This window comes from Pollicipes pollicipes, unplaced genomic scaffold (assembly GCF_011947565.3).
Source record: "Pollicipes pollicipes isolate AB1234 unplaced genomic scaffold, Ppol_2.1 Scaffold_832;HRSCAF=956_pilon_pilon_pilon, whole genome shotgun sequence".
Lineage (NCBI taxonomy): Eukaryota > Metazoa > Arthropoda > Thecostraca > Pollicipedomorpha > Pollicipedidae > Pollicipes > Pollicipes pollicipes.
Window position 1 is genome coordinate 224,696 of NW_023597077.1, and position 13,203 is coordinate 237,898.

Genomic DNA, 13,203 nt, shown 5'->3' on the forward strand with positions numbered 1-13,203 from the left:
TAATGCACGCTTCAGTGCAGTATCGCTGAGCCGCCTGAAATGTCCAATAAGGTCGCCGTGGGTTGCGCCGGTCGACCCGTGAAGGCCTTATGACCATATCAGGCAATTGCAGCGCATATCACGGGCGAGGATGAAGCCCGCCGCGTGAACCAGTTGGCACAGCGCCAAATATGGACCACCTGGCGGCGGATTTCGCGTTCGCTCCGCAGAAATAGTGCTCATGCGGTCCATGAACTGCGGTCAGCTGGTGACGGGCGCAGGGAGCAAGGCTACCGCGGGTCGACCGTGACGTGGTTTGCGTGTGATGACGAACTTCTCTTCAGTGCTAGAGGCCGAAGCAAGAGTTATCCGTTATACTGGAAGTGCTCTTCTGTGGTGTTGGGAATTGTTCGCAAACGGCTTCGTGAGCAAGATTATTGTCCCAGGGACATCAATGGAATGTATCCTTTTAAACTTTTTGTGCGCTCCCATTATACAAAAAACAAATAGCCCAAAACTGCATCAAAATATATTGGTGAAACGCCGGAAATAACGCCCTGCGTCAGCGAACTCATGCTACCCAACCACATCCAAAATTATTTTACTTGGCAAAATTTTATCGTGGAAGATCGGTAATCGTTGATAAAATTATGTTCTCCGTCCGCGTCGTCGATTATGGCAGAATCTGCAGACGGCAGCTAGGCTCATGATCAGTCACGGAAATTGACGTCTCAGGAATAATGTATTAGTCATGTTCTAGTCATTGGCGACGGTGCACCAACCTCTAAGGCGCCGTGTTACAGGTGTTACGCACCAGGTCAGCGCACCGTCCACACTCGGCACCGCGACCTTTAGTCGACGTTATGTCTCTACAGTGCCCAACTCAATCACACAGCAGGCGTTTCTCGCATAACCAGCACAATAATTATACATTTTGACTGTTTGGCTAAAGTTGATCACTGCGTTACCTGTGCCTCGTGTTGCTCACTGCACCACGCCTTTGCTTCTAATCACACCAATAATAGCATGCCGTCATAAGTTACTATGGTTACTCACAACGCTTCACTCGGGACGGAATGACGAGCAGCCACGTTAACCCCAGCGACGATTCCGCCGCCCGCCTCGACGTGACTCGAGATAGCTACGATATGTTAACGCAGTCGTTATTCGGACCCATGTTGGCACGGGGGGGACACCCAGCCCCACATCAGAGACCATCACAGTTGGACCACCCATCTCACTGCCGGACGCTGAGGGCTGATCAAGGGCCGGTCTGCAGATCGGCGACCTGTGCCGGCATGTGCAGGCTGGCGGCTGGCAGCTCGGATCAACGTAATGCGACGCTACGACGGCCAGTAGGGGTAGGAGATCGACTCTGTAGTCGAAAGTCAAGTGATCATGTATGCGGTTATACACACGCATGCGTGAATGTTACTACACTACGGAGAGCCGCCGCAGTCGCTGCTCGGGAATCCTTGCCGTCGTCTCCTGTCGTTTTCGTTCACGTCTGCTCTGTTCCTTGACTCCAGTGGTGAGACGGCTGTGGAATTGTCGCTTCATCAATGTCCATTGCAGACTGTGCGACAGTGGGTGCCTTTGCTCCTCAACGTTATCAAACATTACATAGCCTAAATGTTAGACAAACATTACGTGGGAATCTGTTCTCGCAACTGCAGCAGCCGATGACAGTCGGACAACAGTAGACCGTGGCAGCAGCAAACTATCACTTTTGTCTGCGCGCCTTCCGACCGGGTCTGATTCCTGCCTTACTTCTGCCCCCAGTGTCCCATCCCCACCCCACGTGTCCCAGCCTCATCCCGGTGTCCCAGCCCCAGTGCCCTAGTCCCATCCCTAGTGCCCCAGTCCCATCCCAGCGCACCAGTCCCATCGCCAGTGCCCCAGTCCCACCTGTAGCATCTCAGTCTCGTCTCCGGTGTTTCAGTCCCATTTCGCGGTGCATCAGTCTTATGCTCCAGTTACCCTGTTCCGTCCTCCAATGGCTCAGCCAGTCCCGCCACCTAATACTGTACCGTAGTGTCTCAGCTCCGTCCCCAGTGCTCCAGTTCCGCTGCGGAATGTTTCGATACCGCCCAGGATCTCAGTCCCGTGCTCCCGCGTCTAAAGCGCATTCTCAGGGCTTCAGTCTCTTACTCCTTGCCGTGCCTCAATCCCACGCCCGAGTTCCTCGCCCCCCCCCCCCTCTCCCTCCCTCCCTCCGCACCTTCTCCTACCCCAGCACATGACTCTCGCATCCCAGTGTCATGCTCTTGCTCCCCCGCCACTTTCATTGATTTGTTCCTGCCCCTCCCCCAGTGGCTCATACCTGGTGACCCAGTGCCTTAGTGCCGGTCCCTGAGGGCCTGAGTTGCGTCTTGCGTGGTCTCGGGCCTTTACCAACTGCCTCCGTGGTGTATTCCTGTTGTTCAGTGCCCAGCGCGGTGTCTCAGCTCCCCACCCGGGTCGAGCGTAGACCAGAAGCATGTTCGTAAACCGGGTGCAGATATCGCAAATGTTCGTATTTTCCCAATCGCTCATTTTCCTAGATGCTGATTTCTGTACTGCAGATGTTTGCGCCTCAGATGTTCGTAACCACACATGTCTGTGTGCGCAGATGTTCGCACTGCAACTGTTCGTAAACGCTAGTGTTCTTATCGCAGGTGTCCGTATGGTAAATGTTTGCTTGTGTAGATGTTTTATCGCAAATGCTCCTAAGCCCGAAAAAAATTACGCTGGGAAGTTAAGAAAGTCGCACGAGTGGAAACAACGGCGGTGTCAATCCAACTCTCATGACACCGAGGCCAACGCATTCCGCGCTTGCTGTGTTTGCAATTGTACAGTCTTCTAGCCCACGGTTTCTCCCTTCTCATAGTCCTTCACGAAGGTAAGTCCATGGCAATGAGTCACGTCACATTCAGGCCACCAGCTTCCATCTCTCGTGAACACCGCCGATATGGTTAAACCAAGACGCCATAGATGGGCGCGGCCAGACAAACGGCCGTTGCCATGGAGATATCGAGCCATTGCGCGCTGTTTTAGAAAGATCGAGCCCGCCAACAATTAATTTTTGTGTCTTGATATGGGCAGCGTATTCTGCTCATGCTAATCCATGTTAACTTCTCTGTTTTCATTATGTTATCTTTACAGCGTAAAGGGGAAACTGCTTTTCTGCAAATCTCTTCGACTTTAACACTGGCTCAACAAGCGATGAGTACACCCCTGGCAGTGCTTACACAACAACAGTATCGGCACTGCTTCCCTTATTCGCTGCTTTATCCTCCACTCACACAACGACCACTTTATCCGGGGTAAGCTGTATGCTTCAGCCAGGAATAGACTGAAGTACCCCCTTCCCCACCCTCCATGGCGCAAGCCTCGCCCGAGCGCCCACGCCCTGCCCATTTACCGATGACGGGTCCTTATGGGGGAGTCCCAGTAGCAGCACTCCCAGTCGTAATATATATATATATATATATATATATATATATATATATATATATATATACCATGTCGGTGGCGACAATATGAAATCAATACTGAAGTCTGAGGGTAATTGGGAAGGTGACCAGGATCCCTACATATTTATACGGCATTAGGCGCCCTATCTGAACATTATTATGCCCTCTTATGGTACCGGTATCGTTAGCTTACGAACGTCTCTGGAGCGGGCATTTGAGGGCACAAGTTAACGACAATGGTTTTTCATCCGAACGTTTGTGCGCATGAACATGAGCGTTTACGGCATAAGCGTTAGGAACATCCGCAATGAGGAACGCATTTGCGGTGCAACATCTGCAATGCAAACATTCGCGACATGAACATTTGCAAGTACGAATATTAGCGTTCACGAACGCCTGCATTGCAGACATCTGCGAATGCGCCAACAAAAATTTGTGTGCGAACTTTTCCGTGCGAATATCCGCCTTACGAGCCTGTGTCACGGAATCGGACCGTACATCTCAGTCAAATGCCCACGTCCCTTTTAACAAAGAGTGGCACACGACGCGCTCCCTTTCCCCCCCCCCCCCCCCCCCCCCCCCATGTATTGCAGCAATTGCGTAATGAGCGAGTGATAAGCGCCTTCGGCTCCACGGGGAGGCCTGAGTTCGAATCCCAGTTGTGCCACGACCCCTGGGTGCTTATATGGCCATTGCAGTCAACGGCTTTACGTAAAAGGGCACGCGACGACGTTCATAGTGGCCCCTTACAAAAACAGTGATTGCTTAGGGCGCAAAATCAGCCTGGAAACGAACGCATAATCTCGCGTGAGAGCCCGGCGCTCAGACCGCTACGTCATCACGCCACCAGCGTACTCGCGCTCTCACCAGTAGCAGCTAGCGGCCGGTGGCGTCTCGGTACCGCTGCGTGTCGCTGTGCGCCGCCTCAGTACCGCTCGGGCTCCCGGTACGGCTCGGATGGCTTCTCGGAAGGCTGGTAGCCCCACTGCTTCTGCCAGTGGTGGGTCCAGTACAGCTCGCCCTGATCGTTGGCGCGTTGCGCGTCCTTGCACACCCAGACGCAGTACACCAGGCAGAAGATGAGCGCGCAGAAGCCGCCAATCAGCAGCGCCAGGCCGATGAACCTGGCCGGCGACGCGTCACGTGTCACGTAATTGGCAGACGTCAGTGAAACGCACCTATGCGTGCACGTGCGCCGGTGTGTATGGTGGGGAACACTGCGTGTGTGACCACAGCTAGCGGTGCGGTCTACTTGAAGAGCTCGCGGTATACCTGTGCGGGGACACGGCATGTGATCCGAGTAGGTATTCCCGCATGCCGGCAGGAAGGGGCTCTGAGAAGCACATCTGGTTTATCCGCGGCCAATGACTCGATGCGCGTCACAGCACATGACCCTGCGTGCACGAGAACACGGTGCAGGCACCTGGGCAGGGCACGGCACGTTCGGGGGAGGCCTGAACACCGAGTTTTCTCAGCGGTATACGGGAGAAGAGTTTGGAAATGGAAGCATCAAGCAGTCGAACCATCAACTACCTGAGACCCCGCTGCGTTGTGTGCGATGGCTCGGGGCATAGTGGCTTAGAAAAGGCGACAGTTTCACATTAATGAATTGTTCACATTCACTGCAAGACGGCAGTGAGAAAGGTAGTAGTCCGCCCGCGTGCCTGCACAGAGGCACGAGCACCACCGACGAGTCTCAGGCCTGAGCCGCGTGAGCACTCACCATACAAACGGCGGATTGAAGAGCTGAAGGATGATGACAAAACCTAGCGCGATCAGCAGAATGGCCAAGTTCAGCAGCAGCATGAGGCAGCAGACGCCTGCAACAGAGCGGGCCGTGTCATAATTACCCTAACAGTCAGCTAACATGCGACGCCTCAGGTCTCAGTCCCCGGCATGCCCGGCGCGGTTTCAAACGACAACGGTCCAATTAAAGCCAGGGGCAACGTCAGCAAGGTCCAATCAAAGCCAAAGACAACGTCAGCAAGGCGACGAAGGCTGCGGTGGCGGACAACGTATGGGTGGCAATGCACGGCGGCAAAGCATTGCGATCAAGCGTGCGGCCGGTGACCATGCGCGTCTCTGAGAATCTGTGAACCCGTTGCCTTTCGCCGCACAAACGGTCGGAGTGGAAGACGAACGATGAAAAACGTTATTTTCGGGCACGTTATTTTCCACACCGCGTGAAGCCTGCGCTGAACGCGGTCGGCCACCTGCCGTCGGCTTTGCGACGCTGGTGAATGGGTACCGAAGAGCAGGGAAAAAATGGCCGATGCGAGCCGGCCTGGCTCCTATATTAGCCACCCGTAGCCACATGTGCGGTGCTAGTCCACCGGGGGCTATAAGATAGGCGAACGTTAGCTCGCAGAACAACATCTCCAACGCAGCACCCGGATGGCGCCCGGTCGCCGTGGTCCCTCATCGTGGTCCCACCTTTCGTGTTGGGGCAGCACGGGTGAGGAGCTGCCATGGTCTCCATCATCAGGTTGCCGTGGCGGGACGTCTTCGTCTTCATCGTGCCGTCTGAGACCCCGCTGCGGTAAGTGCGCTGGCTTGGGGCGTAGTGGCTGGAACAAGGCGACGGGCCGACATTAATGAAACCTGAATGTGACTGATGAATCACAAAAACACGAGTGAATTGCGGACATAAATACTGAATCATGCACATTACAAGCGAAACAATGACGGACCTAACAAATACGTCTCTGTATTTTCTTCGCTGCATCAGGGTTTTAATAGGGACGCCATATGGCCAGGGTAGCCGGCGCGCCCTACGTCCCAAATCATCAGCATAACCATCATCATCATCATCATCATCATCATCATCATCATCATCGGTCATGTGCTGTTCGTGCTTTCATTTCGTTCATTCTATTCCCGTGCTTTCATTTCGCATGCACGTGCTGGCTATCGGCCGAGCGTAGACCAACTGAGCTGGCTTCGATGGCGAAGGACGTAAGGCGCCTGTCTGCGACACACACAGACACTTGCCTGGGCTACTCGGCCTTCTCACTGGTCAGCGCGACTCGTCTTTACAGCTCCTCTGATTAGGCATTGGTATACTGGTTACCTTGCGGCGAACTAGCCGCGTTTTGGTGACTTTACTCAGCCGTTGATGACGTGTTTCGTTCCCACGCCAACTACGGCACCCCACCCCCATCCCCACCCCCACCCCCACTCCCACCTCTTCTCCTCCTCCCCCCCACTCAGGTAAAAGCGCTCACGGGCACTGATTCCGTCCAACACCCACATACAACACTCCGCCTCCAAGCGTACTGACCTCATCTCGCTGACCGGGGGCGGCTGATGCGCCTCGGCGTATATCTCGCTGGCCTCGCGCTCCTCCGGGTCGTAGCGGCGGTCGTGGCCGCGGTCGTCGTCGTAGCGGCGGTCGTGGCTGCGCTCCCGTGACCGGCCGTGGTGGCCGCGGCCCGTGTCGTAGCGCTCCTGCTCGTGCATGTCGTAGCGCGGCGTGTCCAGGATGAACTCGCTCACGGCCCGGTCCGACGGCGCGCGCTCTGTCTCGCTGCGCTGCTGCGGCGAGGCGGCGGTGAAGGTTTCCCCAGCGGGAATCGGGTCCTGACCTCTCGACGTACAGACTCGACCACGTACGCTCTCCGTTTGTGACGGGCAGTTGGCTCGTGTCCGGCACCGTATCGTACATGTCAGCAAGCAGGTAGAATGTGCAAGTCGATCCATTTTAGAGATATCTATGAAAGATATCGAAAGATATCGAAGGTATCGTCCAGCCGTTTTGACGGGGCGAGCGATGTGATATCTGACTTTGCTGAGTAAGACGACCGGGACGAATAGTTTATCTGCGCCTAACCCGTGGAATCACCAAATACAGAGTGGATGTGCCGTAGCGGAGTATCATGTAGTGCTCGCCTTATTCGGGGGTTCGGATTGCATTACAGCAAATGACACGTTTCTCCTTTCTTTGGTCGTTGGCGTTTACCTCATCAAAAACCGCAGTAACTACATCATTAGGATAACAAGAAATGTGGAAAAGGTGAGACTGGGTAGCTAAATTTGTGGAGTTTGCAAGCATGGAAACGCCAAACTCCTGTCTGCCTAGCGACGGAAAATGGCCACAAAACGGTATACAGCCGTTCTGAGTTGTCCTTCCGCGATCCGGCGTTTGGCGCAATCTCATATTCACCCTCTCCCTCCCTACCTCGTCATAGTCGCGGTGCATAGCCCGCTGCCGGTGATCGTCATCTCGATGTCGGTAGCGCCGGTCGTCCTCCTCGTCCTCCTGGTACCGGTTCTCCACGTCGTCCCGATGGTGGCGCCCCTCGTGGCGGTGTTGGCGCGACATGGTCACCCTGGAACGGGGGTGGCGTCAGGGAAAATGCGGTCTGTTGGCGCGAAATGGTCACCCTGGGACAGGGGTGGCGTCAGGGAGAATGTGGTCCTCAATAGACTTCACATGAACATATATTTAAGACAGACATTGACTTCCAATAGTAGGTTGCAATGTGCCAGTGCGTGTCTTCGACAGCCTGTGATTTGTCCTGCCGTGCTTTCAACAAACCGACCCGGGGTTCCGTCTGGGTGATCCGTGTGCCAAAATGTCTTCAGGATATGTTTAATTGATGGCCAAGAAAAGTGTTAAATTTCAGCTTTCTAGCTGAAACAGCTTGGCGATGATGTAAGACACGAAAGGGAGCCGAGTTCCCCCCGTGTAAACATAAGGTTAAAAACTGAGGTGAAGAGAGAGACGATTTGCCGAAAAAACCAGCTTCAGGCACTAGAGAAGTAAAAAGAGATTGGAACACCTCCTGTTTCGGTCAGTGATCTCACCCTGACCTAGACAATTTTGAGGGTTGTGACGCAGAAAATATGAGATCGCGAAGCAAATCGCCTTGAGTCGGCAATGAACCAAGCCTTGTAACCAACTCTTGAGCCCTTATTGTGGGAGCTAGCGAGGTGACGTCACGATCAGCTGACCGGCGGACGTACAGCGCCTCTCGGTGAGTTATTTCCAGTTGAATCATGAGTTTCGAGTTTTGGACATGACTCTGAGCCAATATCCGCCTCCTCAGACTGCTCATCTGTCAAGTTTGAGTTCAAAGATGACCCCTGTAGAAAATAAATCAATCCAATCGAGTTTGAGTGAGTCCCAAACAATCACGCGTCCCGCGTGGATTCTGAATGCGGCTGGCTCGACTCCTGCCCGGTTGACGCTGCGGGGATGTCATCAGCCCCATGCGTTGATGAACAGATTGGAACACACTCGAGATTGGGCCGCGTGGTGCTGTCGGCCCTCAAAGCCGTCCAGAATTAGAGGCCGGCGACAGATGGCGCGGCGGCTGGTCGTTTATTGGCGCCTGGAGAGCGTCGGACGCGGCCGGGCAGTGACACGATGGGGTCGGGTTGAGAGATGAGGGGTGAGATGAGGTGCGGGGGTGAGAGATGAGGTGCACCTACGGTGCGATCTGCGATTGTATCTGGGAGGGGCGGACTTGCTGTGACAGGGGCCTCACCGAAATCACCGAAGCTGGCCCCGGCAGCACCGGTCTATTTTATTCGCTGGTCCATGAATCTTGCTTTTGACGATGTAGGCATGTCGGGAACTCTGGGTCGGGAACGATGGGCTACGAACAGTGGTTTTAATGTGTTTCATGTACCTCGCATGAGATGAATAAAAAGTTATAGTGGACCACTGTCTGTTATTTTGTTTTTAGTAGTGCAATTTGGGTATCGCAATGGGCACGGGGTGGTTTGTAACTATCAACGGCCTTTTCACCAGGGCTAATTGGACCGCCATGTCTTCACATGTTTTCCATTCTCACGAAATCCGATCGATCGCACGAAAATGTGTGTTGGCTCAAGCGGCTTCAGCGTATCATATCTGAGTTACAAACAGTTTTAATGAGTAACCAAGCAGGGCGCTCTTATCTCGAATAACTGCTGAATTTCTTTCAAATCCTAACTATTTGAGTACAAGTTGCCGAAACACCTCACGTAACAACCATTCGTGAAAACAGCACATGTTCCGGTATCTGGCCTGCTGCTAGTACTACATTTTTCCTTGATACGGTTGAGAGTATCGAGACTGGAATTATGAGATATGCGCGGATATGCAAGATATGCGCAAGATATGCATACCTACACCTCCCTACATATCCGTACCTACACAATGATGCGCGTAGCATAAGATGAAAATTCGGAGCAAAAGGTAAAAAAATATGGATGGGTGGACTGCAGCTCATGAACGCACGCCCGGGTGGCCGGTTAAATACCGTTCGTTCGGGTGTGGGTCAGTTTGACTCCATTGATATCTCAAAAACTAAGCGAGCTAGGAGCACTAAATTCAAAGGAAGTGTTGACTCGTGCGTGAACTCGCTTGTGCTAAAACTTCAGGCTCCTAGCTTATGGCTTTCGTGTCAAATAAGGTCTAACAAGGTCAAACTCCAGACTGGTGTTCAAAGTGCCCCCAGACCTCCCGATGCAACCCGCCGTGCACCTAGATACCTACTCTAAGTAAAAATCACTGGTGTTTATTAGAGGGTCCGTGACCTATTGTGACCTTTCCAAGGCCAATGGTTACCAAAACCATACACGACTGCTTTAAATTTTTGTCATCTGAGCAAGCATCAAGAATTACGCTAAGCAGTTGTTCCTAAAAAGCTTACCTGGGCCATTTTAGGTCATTGATCTATTCTGACCTTCAGAAATTCCAAGGCAGATGTATAATGTGGTTCCTGTTGTCAATAAACTGAAAATGAGCACCACAAACTACTACCCCATCCAGCAAACTCTAGAGCAATAAAACAGGTCGGTTTGACCTTGGTCTGGCCTTTATATCGCACCCCAAGTCAATGGAAATTTGTTAATTTCAATTGTTGTGTTGCCCAATTAAGTATCACAGAGATGTTGGCTTCGTCTAACGCTCCGTTGTTGCATCAAATTGAACGATTTCCTTGAAATTGCCCTCGCGGAATCTATGGTCTGACTTTGACCTACTGTAGGTCAGTGACCTTACAAGGTACATCTAAATTTTGGATGTCAAACGATTTGCTATTTTGTTGTCTACAGCTATGCAGAATTTGGTGTGGCTACACACATACCGTTCGGAAATAATTCCGGAAAATATTCGGGGGTCAGGGGCGTGGACGTTGGAGTGGCTATGTCTAAAATGTTTCCGACGTAGACGAAAAATGTTTTATCTCGGGAAAAGGGACAAGTTCTCCAGTTGAAATGTTGCAGACGTTTCATCTGGGGAACTCGTCTCTCTTGGTGCCATTTGATATGGTTAAAACACAAAAATGATTCAATTTGCCAAAAAGTTAGTGAGGTCCGGACAATACCAGTCTTAGTAGTGGTCACGCTTATGTGCTGCTCTTTCGATCGAAAGATGCGTTGCTAGCCGGACGTTAAAGTCTCGCACGCCTCAAATGGACGCGTTAGACTGAACATTTGAATTATTGCTGAGTTTTTTTAGGCTTTGGTAGTTACCGACAGTGATCTTTCCACTTAAGACAATTTCATTCCGCACAATTTAACTTTTGCATTGTTAAGGACGTTTGGTCTGCATACTCTCAAACGAAATACAATTACAGTGATTCGACTTCCCGATTTCCAAGGGAATTCAGCGCAATAAAGAGATTAAATCATAAGGACGAGCCTCCAAGCGCTTAAAGTTTTTGCAAGATATGAATGCATAAAGTACTCTCCAACAACGTGCATACGTCAAATGCCGCAGGCGATTCCTATTCCGGAGATCCCAAACATCCCCGAAAGGAAATCGTGTTCGTCGACCGGCCATCGAGGTTTGATTCACACTCGATTTGGTGATCATCTGCAGGCATAGCGGGGCAGGGTGCATCCCCCTGCGATAAGACTCGTCTCATTTCCGTAACTGCGCCTGCACAGTCGTCGCTGGGTGCGCCTGATGGCGATCTGCACAGACACCCAGCCTGCACCGCCGCTGGGCCCGCCGCCGCCGAACGGTAGCGCAGGGAAACTGCAACGCCGTGTAGGAATGTAGCCACGCCTGCCGGGATCGCCCACACGGAGATATGTACCGAACACCGCAGGTCGCCGCTGCGCAGCTGCAGTCGTCTATGCAGATTACGCTGGGGGTTGGAATCGCTGGAAACGCATGGGCTATGTGCACCAATCTTGCCTTGTCACAAAGGTGGCAAAGGTGCCCCGTGCCCCTAATATGGTGTCGTTTGGCATGGCGTGGCATTATCAAATATTGATGAAAACATTTTCACATTCATAGGAGCATTTTCGCATGAAGTATCCCTGTAGTCTGTGCTTAGAAGAGCTTGGCGTTACTTCTAATTTGCTGATGTGTTTGACTCTAAAGGAAGCAGCAGATACCATGAGAAAATAACTAAGAATACATCCGGCGAAAGCACCCAAGGCTCAGGGTAAGCAGACTACACACCATCTTTTTACGCTTACACTTCGATCCAGTCATGCGGTTCAAAGCTGAAAGTGTCGCGCGTGCTCGCAGGTGGTGTGACCTCACAGCTGTCAGCTGAGCTGACCACCTGTCCGGCCGCCATACCTTGGCGCAGGGCGTGACCGGAGAGCCTGTCCGGTCCTTCTTCGCCGACCTGGTGTCCTGGAAGGTCACGAGTGTCCTCTTCCGCCGACCAGCACCACCCACCGGCCGCCGCACCCGCCTTCAGCGCCGCAGCAGCCCCCTGCGCTGCGCTAGCTCGTCGCCGCACGCCAGGCACCGTCACACGATGACTTTCTTGGGCTCGCCGCCGGCAGCGCCGCCCCTGCGAACGCCCTTGAAAGTGAAATCCAGCGGGCGGGCAGGGGCCTGTGCAGGATGTCGGTTACGTGAATGCACGCTACCCCGACCGTGAGAGGAGAGCGGGGCAGTGCAAAGGCACAAGCAGGCGGGGGAGTGGAGTAGCCACACTGACATTGCAGTTCGCACTGCCAAAGATGTGACTGCGGTTCTGTATTGCGATGGAGGCAGGGGTGAAGTTTCCTATTCAGCTGGGGCTCCAACTTCCCTCAATTGGGCTTCAGCCTCCCTCTCCCCTCCAACTTTAAGAAAAAGTGAGCCAAATCCGAGGAAAACCCGGTGCGTTAGTGTGCTTTGCGAGCATATAGCAGTATTGTTTTACTGTTGAACCGTCAAACTTTGTGACGAAAGAACTTATTTGCCGAAACTACACGCCTGAATGGAGGGAACAAACACAAAACATGTATGCTCGCTGAGCCTGGACAGAGCCTAAAAAATGTCAAAATGCAGAGGTGGGCACCAAGTCGTCAAACGTAAATATGCTAATCAACCAGAAGAGTATTTCGTTCACGAATTAATGTATTCGTTAGCTTCAAAAACGATCAACTCAGAATTGTGTACGTCCGTTGAATTTTGCCTGTTGAAACTGAGACCGCTAAAGCTATGTTGGAAGGCATATTTTCAGTTGAATTTGGAGTGTTATCTTTTGCACAAGTGTTGGGTAGGGCCTATTATCAGCACATGGGGGGATTCGAGGATATGGGCCTTGGGAACAACCAAGTTACCCGGGAACAATGGTTGACGTTGACAACCTCATGCTGACACGCAGCGTAAACTATTGTAAGAAAAGCACTTTTCCATTTTGATGAACTGTAATAACATGAATGGAAATTTTGAGCTTTTGACTGTGCAGGGTGAAACGTTGATCTTTTGTGCACGTATAAGTGTGGCAGTAAAATATGTAACCTATGTAATGGACGTAATTTCTGAGTCTTCGTGGCCGCGTCCGATGCACATCTAACCGTGGGAAGGGTAATGTTCCACGTA

The 13,203-nt window shown here is 52.3% G+C and overlaps 1 protein-coding gene across 2 annotated transcripts; it reads right to left on the minus strand.

Annotated features, from left to right (window-relative positions):
- Positions 1-581: 581 nt before the first annotated feature.
- On the minus strand, positions 582-12,164 carry LOC119114501 (sarcoplasmic reticulum histidine-rich calcium-binding protein). 2 transcript variants are annotated; one of them, XM_037238610.1, is made up of 7 exons: positions 11,962-12,164; positions 7,612-7,762; positions 6,715-6,968; positions 5,868-6,001; positions 5,158-5,254; positions 4,302-4,558; positions 582-1,519 (listed from the first exon to the last, which is right to left on the minus strand). In XM_037238610.1, exons 2-6 carry the CDS (start codon positions 7,753-7,755, stop codon positions 4,360-4,362), a joined length of 828 nt encoding a protein of 275 aa, XP_037094505.1. In that variant the 5' UTR covers positions 7,756-7,762; positions 11,962-12,164; the 3' UTR covers positions 582-1,519; positions 4,302-4,359. The 2 variants fall into 2 exon arrangements, with proteins under 2 accessions (XP_037094505.1, XP_037094506.1); XM_037238611.1 differs by having other exon boundaries at positions 583-1,519; positions 6,715-6,965.
- Positions 12,165-13,203: the final 1,039 nt, after the last annotated feature.